The sequence below is a fragment of the Lactuca sativa genome, chromosome 4 (assembly GCF_002870075.4).
Source record: "Lactuca sativa cultivar Salinas chromosome 4, Lsat_Salinas_v11, whole genome shotgun sequence".
NCBI classification, from domain to species: domain Eukaryota; kingdom Viridiplantae; phylum Streptophyta; class Magnoliopsida; order Asterales; family Asteraceae; genus Lactuca; species Lactuca sativa.
Genome location: NC_056626.2, coordinates 20,294,942 through 20,308,174, shown reverse-complemented (window position 1 = coordinate 20,308,174; position 13,233 = coordinate 20,294,942). Strand labels below are relative to the sequence as shown.

Sequence of the window (13,233 nt, the reverse complement as noted above, 5' to 3'; positions counted from 1 at the left end):
ATGGAAACATTAACCGGGATAGATTGTGTATTTCCACTTTCAATTGTATGTATTTTTATCTTTGCTTTTTCGGTGTCTAGATCCTAGCCAGGCATCCGTCTTTTTTAGAATGGAGTTTTAGAGTAAGGTGGGCGATATTAAAATATATGACATGTAAATTGCACCACAAGACACAATTATAGGTTGTGCTGGCATCGATGTCGATTCATAATTATATTAGGAAGGATGTAGTTTTGACGAAATATATGACAAGGCGCAACACAAATCTTAATTTTCAAATTGACGTTGGATATTAAGGACGTGATAGCAATAATGAAGCAAATGAAGACAAAAGTTCACATCGTAAGGATGATTGATCTATAAAACTCTTTTTTGGCACCGGATAAATTAATAAATATTTTTGAAACATAAGTTGTTCTAAATAAGCAAATTCCAAACACCCCATTAGTCTTATTTACCATACACCATTAGGTTACCATGTCCTATAATATAAGGGAGGAGGGAGTCATTCCCTCCCAGCCCACTCAACCCACTGTCACATCAACTTTTTTTCTCTTATATTTCTTTCAACCCTTCCAACCCATATCACATGGAAATCTTATCTTTCTCAACCATTCAGTCATTTTAATTTTTAATTTTAAAACAAATACACACTAACTAAAATTATTCAAAATTAATTAATAAAAACATACAAAACTAAATTCACAAACTAATAAAAAAACATAAAAACACAATTTGATACAAATTTTAAAGCTTGAGGTACAATTAAATAATATAAACACAATTATATATGTTCTTGCATTGTTTTATAAAAGAAAAAAAAAGTAAAGAAAGGAAAAAAATAAATAAAGAAAAGGACGTAAAACAAAAAAAAATGATAGTTTTAAACATCACATGTTATAATGAAAATAAAATAATGCTGAGTATATATTTTCACATACATTAATCGCAATTCAAAAAAAAAAAAAAAACGGGTTCATCAAACCACCAAAATGCAATAAACAATCAATCTGCTGGAGCCGACAGGTGCAAGGTATCATATACATGTGGTATTGTCTGTACCGCTGCATCTCACTTTTGTGACTCCGTCCTCCCTAGCTAATGATAGACACCATTTATCCAAACAAAATTGTGATACCAAGATATTGATTAATTTAAATTTAAAGTTTACTAATATTGTTGGAAATACAAATCCACCTAAAAGTGAAGATTCAGGTTTCCACCTTAATTATACGAATCTAGTCTAGTCTCCTTTTGAATTATAGCAATCTAGTCTCGTTCATCGAACATCTGTCTCAAGAACATATTATAGTTCCACATCGGTTTGAGAGCGTCTCATTCCCTTCGATGATAAATGTATTGATGCATGCACTCTTTTTTTAAAGAAACTTTTTGGAAAGAATCTCCAACTCCATATGTCCCAAAATTTTGCTACTTGCTCCTAAAATCAAGCTACTTCCATCGAGTTGATCGTTGCTTGTACACGAACCTGGCTTCTATAATACTCTTGCCACCGCACAATGAGTTGCGAATTGCAACATATTGTGGTCGAAAAACCTAAAACTCCAATAAGCACAATATCCGATATTCGCCAAACATGTCTAGCTTGTTTTAGACACCACTCACACAACATTGTGTATTCATCGACCAAAATAATACATAACATTTAATATACCCATAACCATCCGATCCACAAACAAAACATTACCATAATGCCCTTGATATCACTTCCTCCGCCCGTCAACGATTATCACAAAAAGAGAAACACCCGTAACACCAATGATCATGAACATCGAGCCCAAAATAACACCGTGTGTACAATATTTATGTTGGAGGTTATACAAACAAACTGTAACAAAGATGCAGTCTAAAAGAACAAAGATGAGTTCGAGTGTTGTGACCTATGGGAAGCAGTATAGTGACATGATGACCAATAAGTAGAGAATTCCCATGTAAAAAAATTGGTATTTTTTTTCCGTTAATAAACCAAAAGACCGAGCATACACTTGAGAGCCCCGTGAAACAGAAGACATCAATGAGCTCCCGAAAGTTGGTGTGTGATGAGGATGATTCAGGATCAACACCACCACCCATTGTAAGTATTAACAGAATGTAAGTGAAGTTTTTTATATTTGTGATTTGATAACATGAACTAAGGGTATGAAATGATGGAAACAAGCGTGTACATTTTACAGTAGTAAACAACGTTAAAAAAGCATAAATTTCGTGACATGAATTATGAATGGTATCTAATCAATACTTCATCAAAACCTAAACAATTTAATGAAACAAAATTAAATAATATATATAAGAAAAAACATGTCGCGTTCACTTGAAACTAATGTTATGTGCTCACTAATGTCTCGGAAGCCGGGATTTGCAAGAAATGCGTAAGATAATCTCTTGTACCCGAAAGTACAGTGATGCCCATGACACCAATTGTAACAGAAACTAACAACCCTAACAACCAGCTGTTCATGTGCTTGTGGTTTTTATCACCCGTGGATGCACGCGGGTGATCAGATCTAGACCTCCGTGTTTGTTTTTTCATATAAGATGCATATGAATCTATTTCTTCTTTACTCAATGCTGGCTTTAACGATCTTTTAACAGTTTGAAAATGGCGATCATGTATGATGGTGGCAGTTATGTTTTCTCTTAGAGCTACAATCCCAGCCTCTCTACATAGACCCTCTAATTCTGCTCCTGTGAAGTTTTCGGTTTCTTCTGCTATTTGTCTCAAATCAACATCATTCCCAATTTTCATACCACGTGTATGCACACGGAGGATCTCGTATCGCGCTTCCAAGTCCGGTGGCGGTACATATAAAACCTTTAAACTTACAAGTTAATTTTAACAGTGACAGTAACAGACTGACAGTGACAGTGACAGTGACAGTGACAAACTTACGAGATCAAATCGTCCAGGTCGCATGAGGGCGGCATCAATCGCATGTGGTCGATTCGTGGCAGCCAAAACAAGTATTCCCTGAAAAATGGAAAGAACAAAAAAAGCAAAAATTATTCGAATACTGTTGATAAATATTTATGACACAAAAATAACGACATACTTTAGCCTCTTCTAAACCATCCATTTCAGTGAGTAAAGTAGATAGAAGTCTCTCTCCAACTGTTGTACTCCCGCTAGAACCTGTTCCTCTGTTTATTTCACAATTTTTTTAAAAAAATAAAACAATTTTTCAGTGTTTAGTTTCATTATTTTTTTGTTTTAAAAAAAAGTTACCGTTTAGCTGCAATGACATCGGCTTCATCGAAGAAGATGATGCTTGGTGCAACAAGGCGGGCCCTACGGAACGTATTACGTAATAAAGCTTCACCTTCTCCAACATACATTGAAAATAATTCTGCACCACTGAAACATAATAAAAAAAATAAGTAATTAAATTAAATTGTAAGAATGGTCAATGTTTTGAACAAAACACGGTCAAACCTTAAAGAAAAGAAAGAGGCTTGAGCAGCATGAGCTGCAGCTTTAGCAAGAGTAGTTTTAGAGCATCCTGGAGGTCCATGAAGAAGAATCCCACGCATTGGCGACACACCCAATCTTGAAAAGGCATCAGAATGTTTTAAAGGCCATTCAACAGCTTGTTTTAGTTTTTTCTGATGAATGTTTTAACGAGGCATTGTGATTTGTTAATAATCAGCAAAACACAGTTATGGCAATGTAGATTGTATCTTTACAGAATACAGACCTTTAAATCGTTTAGTCCACCGATATCATCCCAAGAAACTTTGGGAATTTCCACAGTTACCCCTCGTGTTATGCTTGGGCCCACAATGGATCTAGCAATCTTCCAATCATCCATTAACAAGCTACAAACAATATCTTCATTGATCCCATTTGAAGATCTTTTTAGTGCACACATTGTAGCCTCGCGACATAATGCTTCTAAATCAGCTCCTACATAGCCATTACATAATGATGCTACTGTTTCCAATTTGACACTGGGATCCAGGGGGACTTTCTTTGTATATAGCTGAAGATACAAATGAACAACATTTTTTTAATATCTGACAACAAGATAACAAAATTACAAAAGTAGTGTTTATATTACATATTTACATTATTACCCTCAGAATTTGAAGTCGTTCTTGTTCACTTGGGGTTGTGACTTCGATTTCAGCATCAAATCGGCCTGACCTTCTTAGTGCAGGGTCAACTGCATCCACCCTGGCAGATATTGGTTTGTATAAATGATCATGTGTGTTAAAAAAAAGGTGTTTTCTAAAACTGTTTATGTGAAAGAAAGAAAGAAAGAAGAGTTTAAGAGTACACGATTTTGATCTGTTGAAAACTCAATGGAACCACTAAAAGAAAGAGAGTGAGTTGATGAAGGCTATCACCTGTTGGTTGATGCCACCACTACAACTTTTGTCCCTGATGATGATGTGGCACTTGAGTCCATAAGCATGATAAGCTGAGATGATATACGGATATCTTGCTGTCTTCTGTGTTTTGAGACAAAAAAAGAAAAGTTGTGATTCTTGAGGGGTAATCAAGAAACAAAAAGTTGAAATTTTTGTGGGACACAAGAAGCATAAAATTACTGATGTACCTAGAATCACGACGAGGACAGATGGCATCAATTTCATCTATGAAAATAACAGAAGGTTTTCTCAATTTGATATGTGAAGATGCTTCTGCAAAAGCATCCCTCAAAATTTTCTCACTTTCACCAGCATGGGCTCTATGAACAGAGTGTGGACTGCAATAAATTTCACAACCAAAAGTTGTATAAGTTTAATCAACACATCTTATCCTATGGTCTCAGAACATGATTCTATATAGGTCAACGGAAATACCTGAGAACTATCAAGTGTGCATCACATTCACGAACAACTGCTCGAACTAAGCTAGTCTTGCATCAACAAAAAAATCGCAAATCAATGAAAATAAAAGGCTACCTCCTTCCAATTTGAAGGAAGTAGACTTCCTTATTTGTTGTAGATTTTGACGTAGTGTTCATTGAAAAGGTTAGGATTGTTATCTTCTGAAATTGTTAATTAGCTGTTTGATAGAAAAGTATAGTGCACTTTAAAGGAGGATCGATCATAAATCAATTTGTAGAAAAATAACCCTAAAAACTCTCATGGTACAGAATTTTGAATACCTTTCCAGTGCCAGGAGGACCATAAAGCAGCAAACCGCGAGGCCACTACATGAAAGAGAATAAACAGTGATCATAGATAGGAAGAACTTCGTGTAAGTGTGTTTGTAGAGTATAGATATACCTTAAGGCCAAGCTGTTTGGATTCGCGAGAGTAGAGAAGAGGATATGTTATGAGTTCTCGAAGAGCTTGAAGAGCTTCAGCATTACCAGCTATGGCCTCTTCCGCCTTCCACTCTCCGACATCGTTAGTGCTACAACTACTCTCCATTCACCGGAGACTGAGGCAGTGGAGTAACTACTGACGGTGGCGGAGATAGAGCGCGCGAGAGAGTTAAGTTCACAAGGTCGACGGAGCGAGGGTTTATACTTTAAGAACAAACTTTTTAAATATTTTGTATTAGATCCAGTGTCTTTGAGAAATTGACATAAAATACCCTTTTCTTTATAATAGTTAGCATAGTAAAATCCAAATTTTAGGTGATATTAATTAGTACTATTATAATAACCAAATTTATATTTATTAGTACTATTATCCTCCAAATTTTGGATGATAATAGTACCGATCCAATGTCTGTTTCATGACTGATTTTCACTTTGTTGGTTTGGTGTTGATTACACGATTTAAGAGGTGCTATCAGTGATAAACAGTGGTACAGAGAGAGAGAGAGAGAGAGAGAGAGGTGAAAGAGTTTAGAGAGAGGATAGAAAAATGAGAGAGAGAGAGAGAGAGAGAGAGAAAATTGGTGATTTTTGATGGTAGTCGATAGTTGACAGTTGTAGTAAGCAATTTTCGATGTCGGTGACGGTGAGATGTCTAAGGTCGTCGGGAAGTTCTTGAAAGAGAAAATAAAGGAGAGAAAAGGTTGTTTACATTTATTTCAATAAAAGAATAAAGAAAACCAAGAAAATTAAATGACAATATAGTCATTTCATGTCTGTAGAGACGAAGGGGGTTATACGATATGTCGCTTGTTCTTTAGACACATGTTCTTCCCATGGCTAGTTTCGCCATACTTAATTGCAAATCATGGATTAATGGCAACAAAATGTTTTTGTCCAAAACTCACGAAACAATTATAGCGATAGTCCGTTGGGTCATATGAAAGTTTTGGAACCACACATTAGGTCATAAGGTGTCATGCCACAATTACTACACTATTACAGTGTCACGTCATTTTCTCTCACTCCACAAAATTGGTGGGTTGGTGGGTGTCATGCCACACGTTTACTCCATTTTTCTTTCTTTTTTAATTGGTCACAACTGGTCAGTGATCACAAAACAGAACAAATGAGGTGCGATAAGGGCTTGTGGTGAGGTAGCCATACTACAATGGCAACCGGGGGGTCTGTGTGCACCGCACACTGCGACGCAACATCAGACACTGCAGTGTGCGTTTTATGGTGTACCCACCGACATTAGACAATAAGAACCATACATCTTTGGTTGGAGAAGCTCAAAGCCTATCTCATTTATGGATCAACGCAAGGAAAAAGAACCTTTGATAACCAAAATATACAAAACCAAAATCAACAAATCAAACTTGACAATGTAAGGTCGATTCACTTGAGTTCCAGACTCAAATAACCAAAATATACAAAACTAAAATCAACAAATCAAACTCGATTCAAGCTTTGCCGAAAAAGATTAATAATGTATAAGATAGGATGGAATAAATTATACAGGTATACAAAATGTTTTGAATCTTGAAACCTCCAAAATGCATGATGGCCTTGTTTAATAAATAATAATATTAAAAAAGCGCAAACATGAAAAATCAGATGGGATGAATGAATGCACTTCCAGCTGAAGCTTGATTTGCAGCACGATTACTTCCATAATTCTTCCGGTTCGATTCCCGTGCAATTCTCGACCCAAACTATAAAGTAAACACAATATCATTAAGTATCTTATAATCTAGCAGCAGCTGTTTGAGATAGACAGATAGCTTTTCAACTAATCTGTCAAACACAACACAAACTACCTGAATAGCTCTTTTAGGTAGGACAGCTGCTGTATTCAAATGAAGCATTCTTGCAACCTTCAAGAAACAAAACAAACAAGTTAACGGTTTAGAAATGGGGAACTTTACAAGACTTTTATTTTACATGAAACGAAAATATAAACACATGATAGACTTGACTCCATAAGATCTCTGATTAAAGGAGCAAAACACTTATACCTCTCTCAATATCTTCTTATCACCAACTCCACTTGGTTGGCGAAGGTCTGCAATCTCCCATAGTGGAATCTCAAGCAGCATCCTTATTACATTCTCATCCAGAAAAGGAAATCTAGCCTGAAGTCAACAAACCAAACATGTCCATTCAAATTCAGTTCAAGTAAATGTGTTTCTTTTTGACTTAATACATAAAACAACTGAACGACTTAACAAAGAAGCAAGTGGTACCTCTTTGCCATTATCAGCAATGCATCTATCATCTCTACCTAGGTTTCTCTTCCATATTCTCTGCATATCTAACTTCATTTCCTCATTCAGTCCACCCCAACTATAAACACATCAACAAATAATCATCAAAACTTACTTCACTATTTTATCTACCTAGCTTGTTTTACAGTATGAGATACTGATTGATAGGAAGTAACCTGCTTTCTCTGAACTTAGTTCTATGGCGCCCATAGCCACCACATTGCTCATCTGCACCAGAACCAACCAATAGGATCCTTGAATCAGACCTATATTTGACCTTTGAATTATTATTTCCATTTATTTCTTCACTCACACATCCATCACCACCAGCTGCCAACCACAAGGCAATCCCAATATTAAGATCCTGTAACACCAAAAATAACATGAAACCTTATAATAATATTCAACTTAAAAAAAAAAAAAAAAAAAAAAAAAAAAAAAAAGTGCAATTAACAGATAAATGTACCATACTACCATGTATGTATTTGAAGGATAAATAAGTGACAAAACACGTTTTGTCTCCGTGGTCAATTTCGACAATTCTGCATCTATCTCTACTAGATTCCATCTGCATTCATAAGCTGTTTGTATTATAATAGAACTACAAGAAAGTCAAAGTCAGAGGGTAATAGAAAAAAAAAAGTCAAAAACACCAATTACCTTCTCAAAGGGGCGATTTTTCTCAGCTCTTTCACACCAGCCATAGCAGAGATTCTATCAGGAGCTAATTCACCATCAAAACTTACATTCAACAGATCAATTTCAACTGCCAAAAAAGGTATCATAAGATATTAAGCATGGTGAATAAAGAATAAAAAGAAAAGTTCTTTTCATACTGAACAGAAAGCTAATCACTCCTACATTTTGAATCTAGGCACTGATCCAATAGAGCTGCAAGTATCATAGAATCTAATCCACCAGAAAAAAGCACAGCCACTGGTGAACTACTCTGCAAATTGAAAAAAACATACCAATAACATAGAGAGCCAGAATATATACATAAAAAGCTTATATTCATAGACAAACCAGATGAATTTCTGAAAATATTGTTCGTTGCCTCACAGATTCTTTAAGTGCAGCAAGAACTTTCCGATGCAGATGCCCTGTTGCAATGATACTGACTCAAGTTTGGAAGCATTTTCAATGTAAAAAATTAAAATAAATAAATCTACTTTTTACCTCGTTTTTCACTAGAAAACATTTTAGTTAAATCTTCAGGTTTGGGTTCAAAAAAAGTTCTCTCCCATTCAATCAGTTCTTCCAGCAAGGGATCAGTCCAATTATGTCTTTTCACTTCACCCACTAGATTTCCATCCATTTTTGAAGCACTCATGGCCAGACTGTAGACCCCACATGGTAGCTCTTCCCAAAAGTTGAGTTCATCAATGGCAGAAGGTGGTGAAACAGAAGAAAGCATGAACCGCAAGTCTTTTATACTAGGCCAATGAACAAGAAGACTTCGCCTTCCAAGTGCATCTCTACCAAACCATATTGTCTTTGAGTTTTCCTGGATGCGATAATTCAAGAAAGAATTTATAAAGTATTAGTCAGATGAAGGCATATACTACTTCTTTCAGTACTATTTAACACAAATGGAACTTACCACTCAAAAGTTACCTGCCAGTAGATTAAAGCCCATGGGCCCTTGATTTTTGAAAGAAGTTCTGGAACAGAGTATTTCCCATTCCTACATGTGCCTTCATGTTCATGAGAAAGGCAATTGCAGCATTCCTTAAGAGACTTCATGAGAACTTCAGTGTCATTGATATCACTATTGAGGTCAATTCCTCCAAACACTTCACCTATGAGTTACAATAAGCAATTGACAATCATCAATATAATTTGAATAACCAAGCAATTAGATGATTATGTAGTAGATGATAAGATCAGTAAGAAAGTGTACCATTATAGATAAGGATATTGCCAGATTTGTCCACCAAAGGTTGAGTGACGGGATATACTCCTCGTAATTGCAATGTAGCACCAACAAATATAAGTTTTCCAAATAAAGTATTATTCAATACATGATTGTCTATAAAGTGGGATTCTTCAATTGACTCTTCTTCTTCTACTGAAGCTTGAAGAGTCCTTTCCTCGTCCGCATGAAGGAATATCGATTTGCTACCTAAGCTATCAGGGCCCCTTCTCCTCAGAGCTGCTTTGATATCATCTACAGAAAATAAAAACTGGACCTCCACCAGTGAACTCAAATAAGAATGTATTTACATTTCGATCAAATGGCACTTGTCAGGACCATGTGGTCGTATTTACAATTCTGCAAAGTGTTCTTGAAATGACTGATATGAAAATATAGCAAACTATCTGGGATATATTCTACGACGACCAAAAATCAAATATGCTTGTTTCATGCATTTATCAAATCACACAAAAAACCCCAATTAATTACACCCTTGAACTTGAATCATAAAAAACAGTTAATGTTTACAAATTGCTTACATTTGCAGCTTCTCCAGAAAGAGATGAGCAAATGGTTGTATCTGGAAGAAGAGACGATAAATCGATACGAACACCGGAGATAATAAGCGATATTCCACACATATCTTGATGCTCTTTGCGTCTTTGTCTAAACCCTAGGGGATGAAGACGGGGGTTTTGACAGGACAACACTCGTTCTAATTCTGTTGCATTTATGCAACCAGTATAGATTCCTTGATTCTTGATTTAGAGCGTCCTAGGCCTCCGTAGCATAGTGGTAGTGCGTTCGCTTCGTAAGCGAAAGGTCGCGAGTTCGATCCTCGCCGGGGGCTATATTAGTAATTTTATTTTTCTCTTGATTATGAACAAATATCAAGAGTCAATTACAAAAGAAATATCAACATTCACAACTTTTTAATGGTTGAAATATCAGGAAAAAAACGTATTTTCGATGGCGGCTGAAAGGATTTTAGGACAAATTTATACTAAATTTATATTTATTAGAACTTTGTGATGAAATTTGATGAGTTTACACAAAATTTCGGTTAAATTTGAGGAGTTATAGGTGTCACCTTAAGATAATTATTGTGGTATAGTCCTATTGTGTATTAAGGACATATATAAGAAAAATTAATTGAAGTATTAATTATAAGAAATATATTGTCATAATTAAATGCGATAAACATTAATTATTTGTAAAATTATTATAATTAAGCATTTTATTTGTAACATTTTCAAACATTTTATAGTCATTTTAAATATTTATTTGGATCAATTGATTATTACACAACTCTTGTAAATCTAATTAAGTTTAAATTATCCTCTATAGCATTTATAAACTTTTAAAATATCATATTTAACAAAATTATTATATTAGTCACTTTTAATAAGTTAAAAACTATAAATAACTAAATAATTATTTTCCATTGAAACAATTATGCACTCCCTTCGCTTCTATGATCATTGTTTAAGCTTGACATAGGCAAGAGAATCTAAAATAGATTTCCTAAACCCTTGTTGTCGTCTTTTCTCAAGCACATGGGTTTGTCGTGTCGTCTTTGTCATCCTGCTCATCAATTTCCTCTTCATCCATCCCCATCCGCACCATGACTCCTTTTTTTCTCACAACCCATACCTATCATGGATTTCGTACTGATCATTGGTTGTGGTTGTTTCCTTTTTTAGTAATAGTAAACAATTTTTGACTAATACTTCACTAACATTGTCCTCATGTTATCAATTTGGAATCTGTTAATATGTTTGGTGAAAGTTATTTTGTTTTGGAATTATGAAAATTGTTGTAATTTTATATCCACCAAATATTTTTTCTCGTGAACCACTTAAAACCTTTTTTTATTATTGATTGATATGGAATATATTTGTTCAAATAGTTGACATACACCATAAACAATTTGCTAATTACAAAACCCTAATATTGGACCAAGTAGCATTTTTGTAAATATTGGGGCCAGCTTGTGTACATTGTGCATTCCCCCGGGTATGCTAGGCGTACGCGCCACAACTCCAAACCCTAATATTTAGGGTTTGGACCTTATCTTGAGCATCATTAAGTCCTTAACTTGCCTTCTTTCATCAGCCTCCAACCCAATTTCGTCCCCAAGCAAACCCTAATCCATTTTAGAGCATTCTTGAGCATTTTGTGTGTGTTTTGGTAACCTTGAAAGAGAGAGGAAGAATAGAAGATCATTTTGGAGGAGTGAGACTCTATGGATCCAGAATAGCAACATCATTTGACATCATTTGGAGGTAAAAAGCTCTGAACTTGATTAAGAGTTGTTTAAATCTTGTTTAGTTATGAAATAGTGTTCTTTTGGTCCCATAAACTTGGTATTATGAGTATGGGTTACTTTAATCCATATAAGATGCCCTACCAGACATTTTGAAACATCTACAAGCATAGAAATGTAATATTGATTGTTAGATTCCTTACATGCATGAGTTACAAGGTCCTAATGGGTTAAGTAGTTACGTTTTTTGTGTTTGGGCATTTAATGGTCGTGTAAGACCATAAAGCTGGAAACTTTATCGTTAAGGACGTTAGTTTAGGGCTAGATTTGGAATTTAGGCAAAAGAGCTTAAGGAATTAGCTCTTAATGGAAGGTTTAAGTGAAGGCAGCGTACGCTGGGTGTAACCCAGGTACGCCGGGCGTACTAAGTCAACCAGCCCGTATTTTGGTCGATACTCGTGTACGCTATGCGTACAAGCTGAGTATGATCGGCGTACTTAGTTTTGTTGACTAGGTTTTGACTTTTTTAAGTTTGACCATAATTTGACCAAGTTTGACGTAAGGGTATTTTTGGGTATTGTGAGCTATATTTGAGAGTGGTCACTATTTGATAAATAGGTGACATGTAGAGCTAATAATCGGAGCAGATACCTATTCAGCTACTTGTTGGGACTGAGAGGTGAGTTTTCCTCATTATTCTTGTGGGTTGAAGGGACCAATGTCGGCCCATTAGTTTATGTATCTTGGTATATATGATGTTGCTATGCGGTAGTGCTTTGTATATCTATTTGTTAGTCTGTTGAATGGTTATATGATTATATGTTGCTAGATATATGTTAATTGTTATGTATATGTCAACATAGTATGTGGGTTGAGAATGTGCTGCTTTGTGCTGTCAATCAACAGGCCAAGGCATTCCAACCAGGAGGTTGTGGGGCAGGGGTAATCTAACTAGGAGGTTGTGGATTCGTTATGTATTGGTCAAGCCAACCAAAAGGTTGTGGACCAGAGCATTCCAACCGTAAGGTTATGGGCCGGGGCATTCCTGTTGGATTAGTGTCTAAGTCCATAACTATTTTGGTATGTACTTGACCCGATGGTGCATGGTCCTTTTGGGTTGCCTTCACCAAAGCAACTTAATAGGATGAATTATGGATAGAAAGGATTAATTATGATTTATTAATATATTATGAGAATAATATATTAAAGGAGAAATCATATTGTTTAATTAATATTAGTCAAGAATTAATAAGAATTAAGTTTGTGACTAAAAGACATTAATTAAACTTAAGGGACTAGAACTGTCAATTGTATGATAGTTGAATATTGAGCTAATGGACTCCATATTAAAGGAGTGAACGAATTCTATGGGGAAACCCATTTGAAATCGTCCCAAGGCCTTTAAGGAAGGAGTCCATGGGTTGTTTAGGGCTTAAGCATCCAAATTAGGGTTTGCTTGTTAGATAACCCTAATAGCCTCACTATTTA

General features: G+C 35.4%; 2 protein-coding genes and 1 non-coding gene across 5 annotated transcripts; 1 reads left to right on the top strand and 2 right to left on the bottom strand.

The window, feature by feature from the left end:
• Positions 1 to 2,138: 2,138 nt before the first annotated feature.
• Positions 2,139 to 5,480, bottom strand: LOC111915847 (cell division control protein 48 homolog B). 3 transcript variants are annotated; one of them, XM_023911481.3, is made up of 12 exons: positions 5,254 to 5,480; positions 5,133 to 5,177; positions 4,825 to 4,880; positions 4,578 to 4,727; positions 4,366 to 4,467; positions 4,093 to 4,192; positions 3,714 to 3,998; positions 3,452 to 3,621; positions 3,245 to 3,373; positions 3,072 to 3,159; positions 2,912 to 2,989; positions 2,139 to 2,833 (listed from the first exon to the last, which is right to left on the bottom strand). In XM_023911481.3, the coding sequence occupies exons 1-12, from the start codon at positions 5,398 to 5,400 to the stop codon at positions 2,345 to 2,347; spliced, it is 1,839 nt and encodes a 612-aa protein (XP_023767249.1). In that variant the 5' UTR covers positions 5,401 to 5,480; the 3' UTR covers positions 2,139 to 2,344. The 3 variants fall into 3 exon arrangements, with proteins under 3 accessions (XP_023767249.1, XP_023767248.1, XP_023767250.1); XM_023911480.3 differs by having other exon boundaries at positions 4,366 to 4,470; positions 5,254 to 5,479; XM_023911482.3 differs by having other exon boundaries at positions 4,366 to 4,470; positions 4,825 to 4,875; positions 5,254 to 5,395.
• A 1,283-nt stretch (positions 5,481 to 6,763) lies between these two features.
• On the bottom strand, positions 6,764 to 10,182 carry LOC111915848 (uncharacterized). Its single transcript, XM_023911483.2, has 13 exons — positions 10,019 to 10,182; positions 9,465 to 9,747; positions 9,179 to 9,363; positions 8,741 to 9,068; positions 8,588 to 8,664; positions 8,423 to 8,510; positions 8,222 to 8,327; positions 8,036 to 8,129; positions 7,738 to 7,925; positions 7,541 to 7,640; positions 7,313 to 7,429; positions 7,115 to 7,171; positions 6,764 to 7,009 (listed from the first exon to the last, which is right to left on the bottom strand). The coding sequence occupies exons 1-13, from the start codon at positions 10,118 to 10,120 to the stop codon at positions 6,908 to 6,910; spliced, it is 1,827 nt and encodes a 608-aa protein (XP_023767251.1). The 5' UTR covers positions 10,121 to 10,182; the 3' UTR covers positions 6,764 to 6,907.
• Positions 10,183 to 10,257: 75 nt separating this feature from the next.
• TRNAT-CGU (transfer RNA threonine (anticodon CGU)) lies at positions 10,258 to 10,329 on the top strand. The gene has a single exon. It is a non-coding gene; the product is annotated as a tRNA-Thr (tRNA).
• The last annotated feature ends 2,904 nt before the right edge of the window (positions 10,330 to 13,233 follow it).

Bases quoted from the DNA above. Each gene is read 5' to 3' on its own strand.
- LOC111915847 (XM_023911480.3), bottom strand. From the start codon at position 5,400: ATGGAGAGTAGTTGTAGCACTAACGATGTCGGAGAGTGGAAGGCGGAA. The intron at 3,622-3,713 runs GTCTGTATTCTG...AACATTCATCAG, and splicing joins GTGGACTAAACGATTTAAAG to AAAAAACTAAAACAAGCTGT. The intron at 2,834-2,911 runs GTAAGTTTGTCA...GTAAGTTTAAAG, and splicing joins GACCTGGACGATTTGATCTC to GTTTTATATGTACCGCCACC.
- LOC111915848 (XM_023911483.2), bottom strand. From the start codon at position 10,120: ATGTGTGGAATATCGCTTATTATCTCCGGTGTTCGTATCGATTTATCG. The intron at 9,748-10,018 runs GTAAGCAATTTG...GTGGAGGTCCAG, and splicing joins TTTCTGGAGAAGCTGCAAAT to TTTTTATTTTCTGTAGATGA. The intron at 7,172-7,312 runs GTATAAGTGTTT...TGTTTCTTGAAG, and splicing joins ATAAGAAGATATTGAGAGAG to GTTGCAAGAATGCTTCATTT.